At 40.8% G+C, this 12,805-nt stretch overlaps 1 protein-coding gene across 1 annotated transcript; it reads right to left on the bottom strand.

Moving 5' to 3' along the window:
- Positions 1-3,600: 3,600 nt before the first annotated feature.
- On the bottom strand, positions 3,601-12,579 carry LOC119704984 (CDC42 small effector protein 2-B-like). The gene is made up of 5 exons (XM_038146826.1): positions 11,852-12,579; positions 9,882-10,470; positions 8,240-8,447; positions 7,699-7,800; positions 3,601-7,117 (listed from the first exon to the last, which is right to left on the bottom strand). The coding sequence occupies exons 3-5, from the start codon at positions 8,291-8,293 to the stop codon at positions 7,043-7,045; spliced, it is 231 nt and encodes a 76-aa protein (XP_038002754.1). The 5' UTR covers positions 8,294-8,447; positions 9,882-10,470; positions 11,852-12,579; the 3' UTR covers positions 3,601-7,042.
- Positions 12,580-12,805: the final 226 nt, after the last annotated feature.

Raw genomic sequence — 12,805 nt, 5'->3', positions numbered from 1 at the left:
AAATTCTGTTAATTTTGCATAAAATGCCATAAACAGAAGATAGTTCCTTCCTAGGGTGGCAGATGTGGAAGGGTGGCTATCAGCATTAGGTGTTTTAGAGAAACATTGCACAATTTTTAGAGGACTAAGATTGCAAAAGCAATTGGACTCTGCTTATCAAACAGTTATGTCATACACGTATCAGGACAGAGGGGATTTGGGGTTCATTGATCAATACACAAGCTTCAAAGGAATGAAGGAATTTTTAACATGTATTAATTTCTAAGAACTAAGAAAGAACACTGACCCAAATGCTGCACATATTTCTAAGAAATGTAGTAGGCAGTAGAATAGTAGGACAGAATAAAGCAGGTGATAAGGAAAAGGAAATAGCTTAACCAAAAACATTATGCTCCATCCTATAAATTCTTTCAGCGCCTCATATTTTCACAGCTTTTTGGCTGGATCTGGAACATAACAGCAAAACAACACTGTGAAACCTCTTGATTGAATGGGTACAGGAAACATTGTTGCTGAAGCCTGCTGTGTCTGTGAGACAGGCCCGCACGGCAGCCACAGGGACATGTGCAACAGCCCCGTGGGACCTGTATCTCCTGGCAAGAGACTGATCCAAAACATACAAAGGACAGCATTTAAGAATTATTTATTCATACAAGCACATGTTTAGCAACTTTTCCCCATGTACAAACAGCCTTATCTGAACATTAGTAATTTCTGCAAGGAAGAGATACCCTAGTTCACTGACTGTTATGCAGCAGAGAGAATAACTAAATGAAGTGCATTTTCAAGGTAGTGTTCCAACTAGATGAAAGAAATGAGTGAAAGCCTTACTCATACCCCATTATGTAGCAAGGCCTCATTAGCATGCATTAATGAAGCACCATAAACCTTTCTTATGAATTACATTGTTAAGCTTGTGTCACACCCTCAAAGGCATTGAGTCAGGTTTTAATATTCCCTGGTGGTAGAGACTGCAAGGGTAAATGTGGGTAACTGCATTTAAAAGAGTATTTCTTTCACCATTAATCTGCAGCTTCAGCTCATGTTGAGTCCAGACTTTCAAACTTGCATATGTTTGATCAATTTTTAAAAAATAGATTTCTGACTAGAATAAATACCATTGTTTTGTCAGATCTGTGAATCCTTAATAACACACAGCTCACTAATTACTGGTTATTAGGGCAGTCTTCATTCACCTTTAGAATGCAAGTTATGTAAAATGTACACCTATTTCTTAAGCAGCAGCAAGATCAGATGCATGCAAATACACTATTATATATAAAATAAAAAGAATTCTGTAGCCACTTTTTCTAGCTCTTTGATGAAGAAATACAAAATTAATTAGTCATCCACTTGTACAGGCCGATGTCAGCTTTAAAAGCACATTCAATTCTCTTCCAGTGATTTAAATGTAGATTTTAAGTCCATTTTTAAAAATTTCAGTAAGCCAGAGCAGTCATACTAATTTCAGTTTAAAAGAATGGCTTATTTCCTTACACATTGCTTAAGATGGTCTAAATATATACATATATATTAAAATAAATATATTAAAACAGTCAAAGACATGATTCAACTTTTTTTTTGCCTCTGAATTAGGATGGGCCCTTAGTAATAATAACCTCGGTTTTGTTCAGTTTGGATTCATATGCAAAAATAGAGGAAACTTAACATTTCTTAGAATATTCTTCCCATGCACATTATTTTAATAACAATAAAACATTTAAAAGTTTCACTGAATAAAGTAGTTTCAACACAGTTTTGTGGCCTTGATTTCATGAGTAATTCATTGCAGAGGTTTCAACAGACACCTCAAAGCTGAGATTCTTGTCCAGCCATTACTACTCTCTTACATTAAAACTAGGTTAAGAGAACTTCAATTTAAACTAAGGTTTTGGATGTCATTTTAGGATATTGGTCATGGTAATGGGATGCACATAAACAGGATGTATGGAGCAAGGGACAGCCACAAGGTGTTCATAGCCAGCAAGCAATGCTTGATAAGCTGGGTTTAGGCAGCGCAGAGGCCAAAGCAGACCGTGGGTGCCCTGTACCTCATCCTCCCTGAAAGGGCACAGCTTTTAGTTATGAGCTTGTCCATCTCTCAGCTCCCAGGTGAAGACAGGAGCTGTGGTTCAGTATCATGCACCTCAAGGTGGGAGCTTTTTTAACACAAGAACACATACCAGTAACATCCCTGTCTACTCAAAGTTCTTTCACTCTTTTGTTTCATCTTTCCATTCTCTACACAACAGCAGGAGAAAAAGTATTAATGGAAATCTGGTATAGCCATGGTGACCTTCTGGAATCTCATTCTGCAGAGTCCATCAAACTGTCACTCAAACTTCCTCAGGCACAAGGAATTCTTCATGACCTTTCACTCCAATCTGTCCATATCCTCCCAATACCTGGAATCTGAATATCAGCTGGATCTAGTTACTTTCCCTGAGGTTTTGGCACTGCAGTGGACCAAAGGCAGGTACCCTTTTACTACTGCTATTTTGTATTAATGTTAGTTTTTATTTGGCTAGTGTTCCAATGGGTGCAGCAAGCCTTGGCATTTAGAGCATCTGCAACCTCATATATAGCAGAAAAAAAAAGAGAGAAATCCCTCTTGTCTCTCAAACATAAATGTGACATCAGTCTGCAACTGCTGGAACCAGAGCAACCTTTGTGGGTGGCTCTGCACTTTCTGAAAACAGCTTTGTAAGCCACTGCAGGAAGAGGATACTACCATTCATTAAAGTTATATTGGCAATCTGTGTCTCAAAGTCCCAGCTTAGTCATGCATTTAAGTGCCTAATTTCCTCCATATACCAATTATGCACATATTATGGGTATTTTCCAACTGATATCAAAGCTGTCTTGTGCACTGCAGATAAGAAACGTCAACATGAGCATGTTCTGCTCCCTGCTCCTTCCTCATTAACGTGCACCACATTGCCTCTCTGTGGCTAAATCTCCCTCACTTCCATACCTCATTTTTTCTGTAGTTCCTGATCAGCCTGTTAGCTCTTCAACACCTTCCCTTCAGTAGGAAGAGTTAAGCAATAACAAGGGGACTTTATGCTTTCACATAGCAAAGAAAAACTGGCTTAGACCTGTGTGTGATGAAAGGTTTAATTTAATGCTCTGTTGAGGAAACAACTGTCCAAAAGACCAGTAGTTAGAGACGACCTATTCTGTAGAGGATGAGAAACTTTTTACATGTACAATGTAACCACATAAAAATTAACAGGAGAATTAGTGGTCTAAGTACCTTGGGCCTTCTGTGTCAGACAAATCTCCGTGTATGAAGGAAGGACAGTTTATCTGTAGAAGTCCAGGCACCAAGCACTTACAGCATCCCTTTAGGCACTCAGGACTCCACCTCCATAGGTAAGCAGCTAAAATTTTGAATTTCAAGTATTAACCACAAAGTATCTGGAAGCCTTACAGAAACCCACTCACCAGAGAATATCTTAGCACCACTGTAAAACAGCACTGTTTTCTTCCTGTAGTTCCGCAGCAATTATGAAAGGCAGACAAGATTGTTCTTATCTTCAGCTGTTGGCTTTTTAAGGCAGTGTCGCAGTGCTGACAGCAAAGTAAATCCAAACATGGTCAGGAGCAGCCATTTAATCATCTTTCACTGACAGATTGGAGTTTCTTTTTCCAGTGATACTATATTTAGTAACATATAATGAATTTCATTAACATGGATTTTAACACTGTTGAATCATGCTTATTCTTACTGGCATAGTAAGATTTTAGGGGGGTTTATTAATCTCTCAATATTTTTTTGTCTATACAGAGTGGAAGCTATAACAGCACCTGATAGTCCAATATGGCAAGAGCATACAAAGTAATAGTACCACGCGCATGGGTTGCAAGTTATCACATCACAGGCAACTTGGAGCATAGCATTGACACCCTGTAATTGTATAAAGCTGCTCTGCAGGAGATAAAAAAGACAACAGGCTGTGAAAAAGACAAATACCTTTTCTATATACTGACCACAGGTGTATGCAGTATTATGGAACAGTCAGTAAAGCCTAGGAGGAACATCAAGGGATAAGAAAGCAAGAATTGAAAATACCTCCCCATCCCAAATTCTTTTTCCCAAGGAAGCAAGCAGTGCTAAGACTCTGCCAGACTACATAAAAACCAGTTGATCCTGCTCTACTTGCAAGTTATTTTACTTCTGACTAAAAAAAGAAACCATAAAATGGCATCATGTCAGAGCTGCAATGTTTCTTGATTGTCTTGATGTAAGGTCTTCACAGCCTACAATGTAGATTAAAAAGTTTTATCAATTGGTATTATTTCTGTATTTTATTTCAGTCAAGCTCAAAAAAAAAAAAAAAACCAAACCACCAAAACCCACAATGGAGTAAGAGCTCGCATAGAACAGAGAAGACTTGATGTAAAATTGTGCTCTCTAGTGGAGAAATTTCATTCTGTGCAATAAAAGTTCAAGCCATGCTGATCCATCCACTTAACCAACAGGTTTTCAGTGCAGACAAAGCATCAACATTTTCCACAATATGAAAAGAGTGTAAGTGCCCAGTTCAACATATTTATTATAACTAAGATAGGCTCATACTGAGTTACATGACAGGTTACAGGTACATAAGGTTTCTAAATATAAAACAAAAAATACCTAAGCCCTAGACATGTGTTATGTTTGTTAGATTTTTAAAAGTAATTACACTTTTAATGTACTAGCAAAATATTTCTTTTTAATGATGTTGCACTTTGTTATGGTCCTATGTAATACTATATAGTCTATGTAATACTATATAGTCTGATGAAAATAGGTTACTTGCACACCAGATAGTGCTACTTGGTTTACATGATCAAAACTAGGATTTTTGTCTAAATAAGTGTTTAATAACAAATTTTCTGTTCATTTATTTTGAGAGAGGAGAACTGAAATATTCGCCAACTCCTTTATTTCTAGTTATACCACTAATTTTAAATCTACTGAATGGGTCTTCAAGAAGCCCTAGCTCCTGTTCAATGTGCTTTATTACAGTGTTACCAAAACACAGCCCATTTTCTTCATGACAATTTCCCTATCACCACTTTTTCTGGGCAGGTATAGATGACTGAATGCATTAACTCTGTATAACAGCAGATGAATTAGAATCTACTCTTTCAAACAACTTGGCCACTTTCTACTTCCTCAACACTATACAGGAATTAACTTCTTTAAACTCTGTATCTTAATTAGGCTGTTAGAGTGTATCTCAAGTTAGAAGACAGAATGTAAAAGACTTGCAAAAGCTAAATGTACCATTAACTATGCTAATTTTAAAATATGTTGAAATTTGGTGCGCATTTTAATGCAAGAGTAAGGATCTAGCAAGACCTGGATATTAGATTTCTCTTATGTGGTTACAGAATGTTATGATCAGCTGTTGACTGTTACAGAAAGCAATACTCCCTCTTCCTTTTTGGACCTAAAAGATAAAATATGGGGGAGGGGAAAAGCTGGTTTTTTTAACACATAGAGAAAAACAGACCATTAATGTTTTAAGTTCCCTAGTACACTCAGAAAAGGCAGCCTAACAACTCAGCAAAGCCAGCAGCCTAGATTTAAGATGTATCACAACTACAAACAGAATCATACAAGTTAAAAGATTTGCCAGCTCTAAATTTTTTTAATGGAAAAATGTTCCCAACTGATCTTCTGCCGAGAGCAAGGGCAGAGTTTGCTGACTTCCAGCATAACTTGTGCTGATATGGCAGCAATTTAAACACTTATAATTAGTTAATCCCATGAGAGCAAGCAGATTTCCTGTTTCTACAACGGTAGTCATACAGAATTTTGAGCTGGGGAACAATTGTCAGTGATTGGGTAAGAGAAAAACCCAGTTCTGCTTCAGCAGTTTTGTCATGTCACTTAATAGAAAGATGAATAACAACTAAGTAATAAACTGTAGTTTGAGTATGTCTAAATATTTATGGATATTTATTTAAATATTTATGAAGTGCTGGAACTCTGCAAAATGCTGTTTCCATTTAATACTCTCCTGCAACTTTTCACAATTTTCTTTAAATGTGTGTCCTTCACATGGCTGTAACACTTACACCACATGCAAGAAAATATTAATTTCATATAAAACAGACAGTCTTGAAATTAAGGAACCAGAAAGACAAGTAAGATATCCCTTGAATTCCTGTGTGGTTACTGTTACAGAGAGGTAACAAAGAGAGGGATCTTAAACATGTTTAGTTAAAAATTCAATGGTAGTCAAGCAAAACTAACACACAGTTGTGAGCATATTGTAGCACCCCTGGAAGTTAACTGGTAGGTACAATCAGCCGTGTTGCAGTAATAGCTGCCAGTCACAACAGTGTGTGTGCATGGATGGGAGGCAGCCTAGTCACTGAGGGACACATCTCTTGCTCTAAGTCTCATTTGAGAGTCTGAATGTTTGCAAAAGCTCCATTTTTAGATACAAAAGTGTTATCTTGGCAAGGCAGAAGTTTCACTGTGTTTTGCAGACTCAGCTAACTATCATACATTAGAGTTCATTCACTATCCAAAGGCATTTAAAAATACCAAAGATTTATGCATTAGGTTGTAAAGCATCTAAAAAACAGATCCAAAGTTATCTGACAGCTACAACGTCGTACTTAGCAACTCAGTTTAGCCCATGTAAGAAGTGAAATCATGCGATACCGTCCAATTAAATATCCTCTGCATTTCCTGAGAGGAGAAAAAGACAGATGCCAAAATCCCAGACAAATCATACTGACCTCCAATCCCATCTTATATGACAGCTTTGAGAAGCTTTTGGGACAGAGCTAGGAAGTCATCCACAGTGACAAATTACAGTTGTTACTACAGCGCTACCATTACAGACCATTTTAAGGATCATTTACAACAATTCCTTCAGAAGATATTGTGCAAAGAACACCAAAGCTTGTACTGACCTATTTTTAATTCACGTACTCTCCCTACTCCATGATAACAAGGTTTTAGAGAATATGAAAGCACAGTCCAGTCCAGGGGGTCCTCATAAGACAGAGCAGATTTCAGCCTTCTCTCAGTCTCCTAAATTTCAACAGTTGCAGAAGTGCTATTTGTGTAGCCACCTTTAGACTTCATGTGGTCCTGAATTGACACAGCCTAGGAAAAAAAAAAAAGCTAATTAGAAGACACATCTTTTAAATTCTGGTTGCCAGAGCTATTATAAAAGGCATCAATTTGAAAGGGCAGGTGGGCCATGTGTTTGCAGTGCTGAGTCCCAACAGTAGGGAGAAATAATAGCTAAATCCAGGACTGTTAAATTTTAACAGTCCGAAACACTGTTAAACAATTTTAACACTGACTATTTTAAGTCAGTGTTTGAGATGAATTTTGCTATACAAAATCCACTTATTCTTACATCCCTCACCCTCCACAGCTTTGACTTCAAGGTGATTTGGTTCCAGTATCAAGTGCATCCATAGAATCTGCATCCAAAAGGTTCTCATAGTGTGTAAAGATACTGAGGAAATGAGCATTTCCTTCTCAGTGTATCTCCCACAGTATCTCATGTTTACAAACCAAAAGACAGTTCTGTTCTGATGCTACTTTATTGATTAAAAAAAACCAAAAACAAACCCTCAATATTTTTCTCTCTGTTATAATTACCTAGTTTTTATTAGCTACCTGCTGTACAGGTTACTGAGGGGAGATGTGTGCTTCTCCCAGAGGTGCACACTTACTGAGGAGTAGTCACTACTCATCTCTCCGGCCCCGACGTGCGCGGTGTGCACAAAGTTCATGGGCTCTCCTATCATGTTCCGGTCCAGTCTCCGGCGCCTCTTCTATGAGAAAATAAGATATCTTAGGTCTCTATTCAGAAAACATCAGCAGCTTTCAGCCAGAAACAAGTAGCCAAGATAAAAATAGATAGCCAGGACTGACCCCAAATGACACCTCATGGCAAGCAGGCTGAAGTTTCAGACTGTTCACAGTAGGACACTATGAAAGTCACTTTTATTCCTGCTAATTGAATTCTAGCAAAAGCTTTCTTTACTGCTGGAAAGTCAGAGCCTGAGAACAGCAAACACTGTCAACACAAGTCACACTGTCTAAGTTTCTGGCAAAGAACACACAGTTCAAACATAGCTTAACAGGACTGGTTTTAGCTTTTGCATCACTTTGCCCAAACCAATCAAAACAACAGTAATGAAAGAGCTTCCCACGTAACTGAAAGAAAAAATTTCAAATCCAAGAAAGGGTGGCAGTTGTGCATCTACCTACCGGTGGGGGCTGTTCACCATTGCACCAATTAAAGCAAACCAGGAACTCAGTCATTCTATTTCTCAGTAGGTAAAAAGGTCTTGTTAAGTGTAATTCTCTGGGAGTTTGAGCAGTACAAGGACAAGTGTAGTTCCTTGAGTGAGCTTAGACAGAAAATGCTTGTGCAGGTTCACTGGTAGAGGTCAGAGAATGCATCTGATAAGTATACCTGCAAAGAGATTAATATTTAAATTTATATTAAAATACATCAAAGTTTTGTAGCAGTTATTGAGCAATAGGTGGTTCCTAAGACTAAACCAAGACTGTTACATTCTTAAACATTCCTGTAGAGGAGAGAAGCATCAACTTAAAATTACTATATTCACGTCAGAAATCAGGGTTAAGAACTCTGAATATTTACAGAGAGTATTGGAAGTTCTTTATAGAAATATGGTAAAATCAATGCTAGAATTAAGTCAAGTCTTGTTCAACAGAATGTGATCTGGTTGTAAACAAAACTAACCAATACTTATGAATTTTTTTTATAAGTAATTTAAGTTATGAAACTTTACTGTTTTGTAAGAAACCAGCTTTGAACAGACTGGCCTGCTAACATTTACATTTACTGAGGCCTTACATATGATATGGTTACTCTACTCAGATAGGGAAAAGCTCAAAGCAAAGAGCCTTCTACAATTCCAAATAGCCCTCAAAAGAGAAAAGAAGAGCCTTGCATACCAGCAAGAAATCCAGTCATCAGATCCTAGAGCTTCCCAGAATGTATAAAAATATTAACACAGCAATCCTGAACTGGAGACACAGCCAGGAAACTCACTGACTCTAAGCACCGTGAAGCCAGGAGACAGCCCAACTTTTAGTAGTTACTGACTTTTTTTTTTTTTTTTTTAATGTATCTTTATTCAAAGCCAACCTTGGGTTACACAGTAGCCTTTGCTATCAAATTTTTCACACCTCAGATCATTAAAACAATATCACAACATGTTCATTTGAAGAAAGTTTTGCTATTTTTTTGAAGCTTACAGCTTAACAGAAGTTAAACAGTATAGTTTCATCAATTCAGTCTTTCTGAACCCCCACTAAAGCTTTCACAACAAACCAGCATGAGCTTCATAGGCATTTCCTCCTTCATAGGCATTTCTTATGTAGTCCCACAATTATGTAATTACCACATCTATTTCTTTCACTTCTGTGGTTTTCTAACATTTCATCACGTCTCACTTCAAGCAGATTTCTTAAATTTCTGCGATTTATCTTTCAAAGCATGCTATGTCTGCCCCTTTGTTTTAAGTAGTCTCTATGATACATTTCTGCAGAATGTCTTGCATTATTCCAGTTTGTCCTAGGTGGTTTTAATACAATTCGTTATCTGCCTCAATTACCATTTTTCACCTCACGCCCTCACAATGGTCTTTATCACCACCAGGAGGGACAGTGGTCCACACAACCGGAAAGACAAGCAGAAGTCGAAGCTTTTGCCAGCACTTCACATTAATCGTGGATTTTTGGGGTTTGTTGCATGTTAATGAGGCCACATCAAGGCTAAGGTTTTCTTAAGTGTGTCACCGCACAGAGATCAGCCATTCGGAAAGCAGACTGACTGACAGACACCATGCCCACCCCAAAGCAGCAGCTGAACGCCTACCGTCCTCCTGCCGTACCCCCGCGTCCATCTCCCTCCGTGGGGCTCCGTGCGTACCTCGCTGCTGCCCGCTGCTCCCGGAGAGTCCTGACGGGATGGTGCGTCCTCATTCAAGCGCTGGCACACACCCAGCTCCCGTCTTGGCAGCTTCAGCACATTTACAGTTCATATTCCTGGGTTATAATTAGTCCTGTTGGCTAAGCAAGAACGCTCCGCTGCGCTCCCGTGCCCTGCGGCGGCTCCTCCGCTCCGGGAGGTGCTGCACAAGTCTCCCGTGCGCTTCACGCGTCCCTACAGGTGTCAGAAACGCAGAGCGGAGACCAAAAATAGAGCCCTGCTTTGGCGTCAGATTTGTGCAGCCGTGCAGTTTTCTCAGCACTCCCCATGCAGCCTGTGGCTCACTTCCACCCCTGCGGCAGCTCTGCAGGTGTCCTGCTGGCACACAGCGTGCTGAACGCCTTCCTGTTGTCTTTTACATCAGAACGCTTCTTTTCCTCTGCATGACTCAGAGAATCATCCCCCAGGACAGGAATGTTTGTGCCAGGGCATGGGACACCACCTTGCTCCCAGAGACTCGAGGTTTCCACACTAACTAGAAGAATTTGAAAAATGTCTTAATGTTTTCAGGCTCACCCAAGACAAGTAAAAGCCAACAAGAATCCCCAAAGCAAGGAGAAAACAACATTTTGTCACAGTTGGCACACAGACCAGAACGGGACAATATCCTGTTGTTCTTTCCCTCTGTTTTTCACCATGGCAGCAGTATCATCCAGGCGAGGAGACAAAGGGCCTGGGAATGGCTAGCACGCGCAGACACGGACACGCTGGATGTGCTGGCAGGATGCACGGCCCTGCTGGATCCCAGGGCCTTAAAGCACCCCAGAGCTTTGGGAATGTTGAGATAAACTTCCACGAGTGTAACAATCAATTTCTCCTACCACTGCTGTGTATGAAAAAGCATTCAAAGTCTTCTCGCATTTTACTTGTAAAAAATCAACGGAAAATATTGGCCTGAATCAAACCAAAAGAACCAAAAACCTGAATCTTTGCAGAGACAAGGGAGACACATGGTAATATTGATAAATAACATCACTAAACATATTTATTCTTCCCAACTGGTCTTTAGACTCAAGGCCAGATCATGCAAAATCCTTGCCTCGAGCTGTTAGTGCAGGACAATGCGGTGAATACTGTCACTGCCATCTCCCTGCCCCAGCTCAGCCTTAAACTGGGATCACACTTGCTGTCATTTTCATTCCAGCTCTGTCAGTACTGAGTTCATGCAAGGAGCAGTGCATTCCAGCCTAAGTGCCTTTCTAAAAACCACCATGCTTCTAATCTGTTCGTTATCCCTCCTTTGCTCATTTGACATCAACATCATGTTAAAATCCTCAAACTGTTGTATGTTTACATATTTGAATGACAAGGTGTGGCACAAGACAGCAAAACTTGTACTAGTTTCGAGCATGAAACTTGGAGAGTGCATCTTGCTTGGTAAAAAGGTGAAGAGTACAAAACATTCATTAAGACTTTGGAAGAACCTTGGGGCCAAAATAGCTAAAATCTGCTTTAGAGTGAACTTAGCTGCTTGCAAGTAGCATCCTGATTTTACCAGTGTATGTACAGATTACAGGGATGGATTCCTCAAACTAAATAACAATATTAATAATCATCATCATCATAAATGTATATATTGGTCTCCCATCCTGGAGCTTCGCAGAAAGCTGAGAATAAGGTTTTACCTGAGCCCTTCAATAATCTAGGTGTATAGGATTTTTAACGTAAGAAATTGGAGTGTACTCTCTAAGGACATCCTTCTTTCCAAAGCTAAGTAGACATATATTTAAAAAATAATTACTCAAAACCAAACCAACCAACCAAAAGAAAAACCCACCAAAAAACCCCTCACACATAAAACCCCCCAAACCACAAAGGTAGCCCCTCTGTTTAAAAGTGAAAATGAGCTAAATTACCTTGATCTTGAAAATAAGAATTTATTTTCAACTAAGTGTCTGTTCCCCTTCAAATAAGAAGAAAAGCCAAGACACCAAAGTATGTGTTCTGTTTGGAAGTTAAAACAACTGCAAGAGAAATCAACTAAGGTTTGCTTGCAGTCTTACCAGAAAAAAAAAAACCAGTAAAAATAATGAGAAGCGAGCAAATGGTTGGCAACACACCCACCGCCAATACTGTAAGCATGTTGAATGGATTAAGTGGCTTGTAAATTATGAAGTTTACTGTTACTAAAAAAAAGCAATGATCATAAATTTCCCTTCTTTACAGAAGGGAGAAAAAGCCTTAGCAAGAAAAGGCAGAGCTCCTCAGGCACAGCAGAGGAGCAAACATGACGGCCAAGGAAAAGCATGTGAGGGAAGCAGGAAAAGCAGGAATTGCCCTCATTTAGAGAGGGCTACAGAAGAGAATCCCCTGGTGTCGATTTCCCGGTCAGTGTTCCTCGGGCCCCCCCAGGCCGGGCCCGGGGACGCGCCGTGACCTTGACCGCGGCGATGCTCGCGGGGCTGCCGCGCCCGGCACACCGGCAGGGGGCGCCCCGCGCACCTCGCGGCCCTCCCGCCCCGCCGCTCCCTCAGGAGCCTCGCGCGCCCTCACGGGGAGCCACGGCCGGTCTCGGCCGCGGCGCAGCTCCTCACTGCAGAACCGGGCCGGCGTCCGGAGCGGGGCCCGGCCGCGCCGCCGGCAGGCCCGAGCGCCCGGCATCGCCGCGGCTCCGCCCTCGCGGGAGGGGAGGGCGCGGCCCTGCGCTGCGCGCCAGAGCCAGCAGGGGGCGCCACGCCCCCACCGGTCCCGCCTCCGCCCTTCCCCGGCGCGGAGGCCGTCGAGCTCCCCCAAGCGGCCGCGCTGTAACACGGACGGACGTGAGTGAGCGCGCCCCAGCCAATCGCCGAGAGCCGTTCGCGTCACGCCTC

Source organism: Motacilla alba, chromosome 10 (assembly GCF_015832195.1).
Source record: "Motacilla alba alba isolate MOTALB_02 chromosome 10, Motacilla_alba_V1.0_pri, whole genome shotgun sequence".
Classification (NCBI taxonomy): Eukaryota; Metazoa; Chordata; class Aves; order Passeriformes; family Motacillidae; genus Motacilla; species Motacilla alba.
This window is presented reverse-complemented; position numbering and strand designations above follow the sequence as displayed.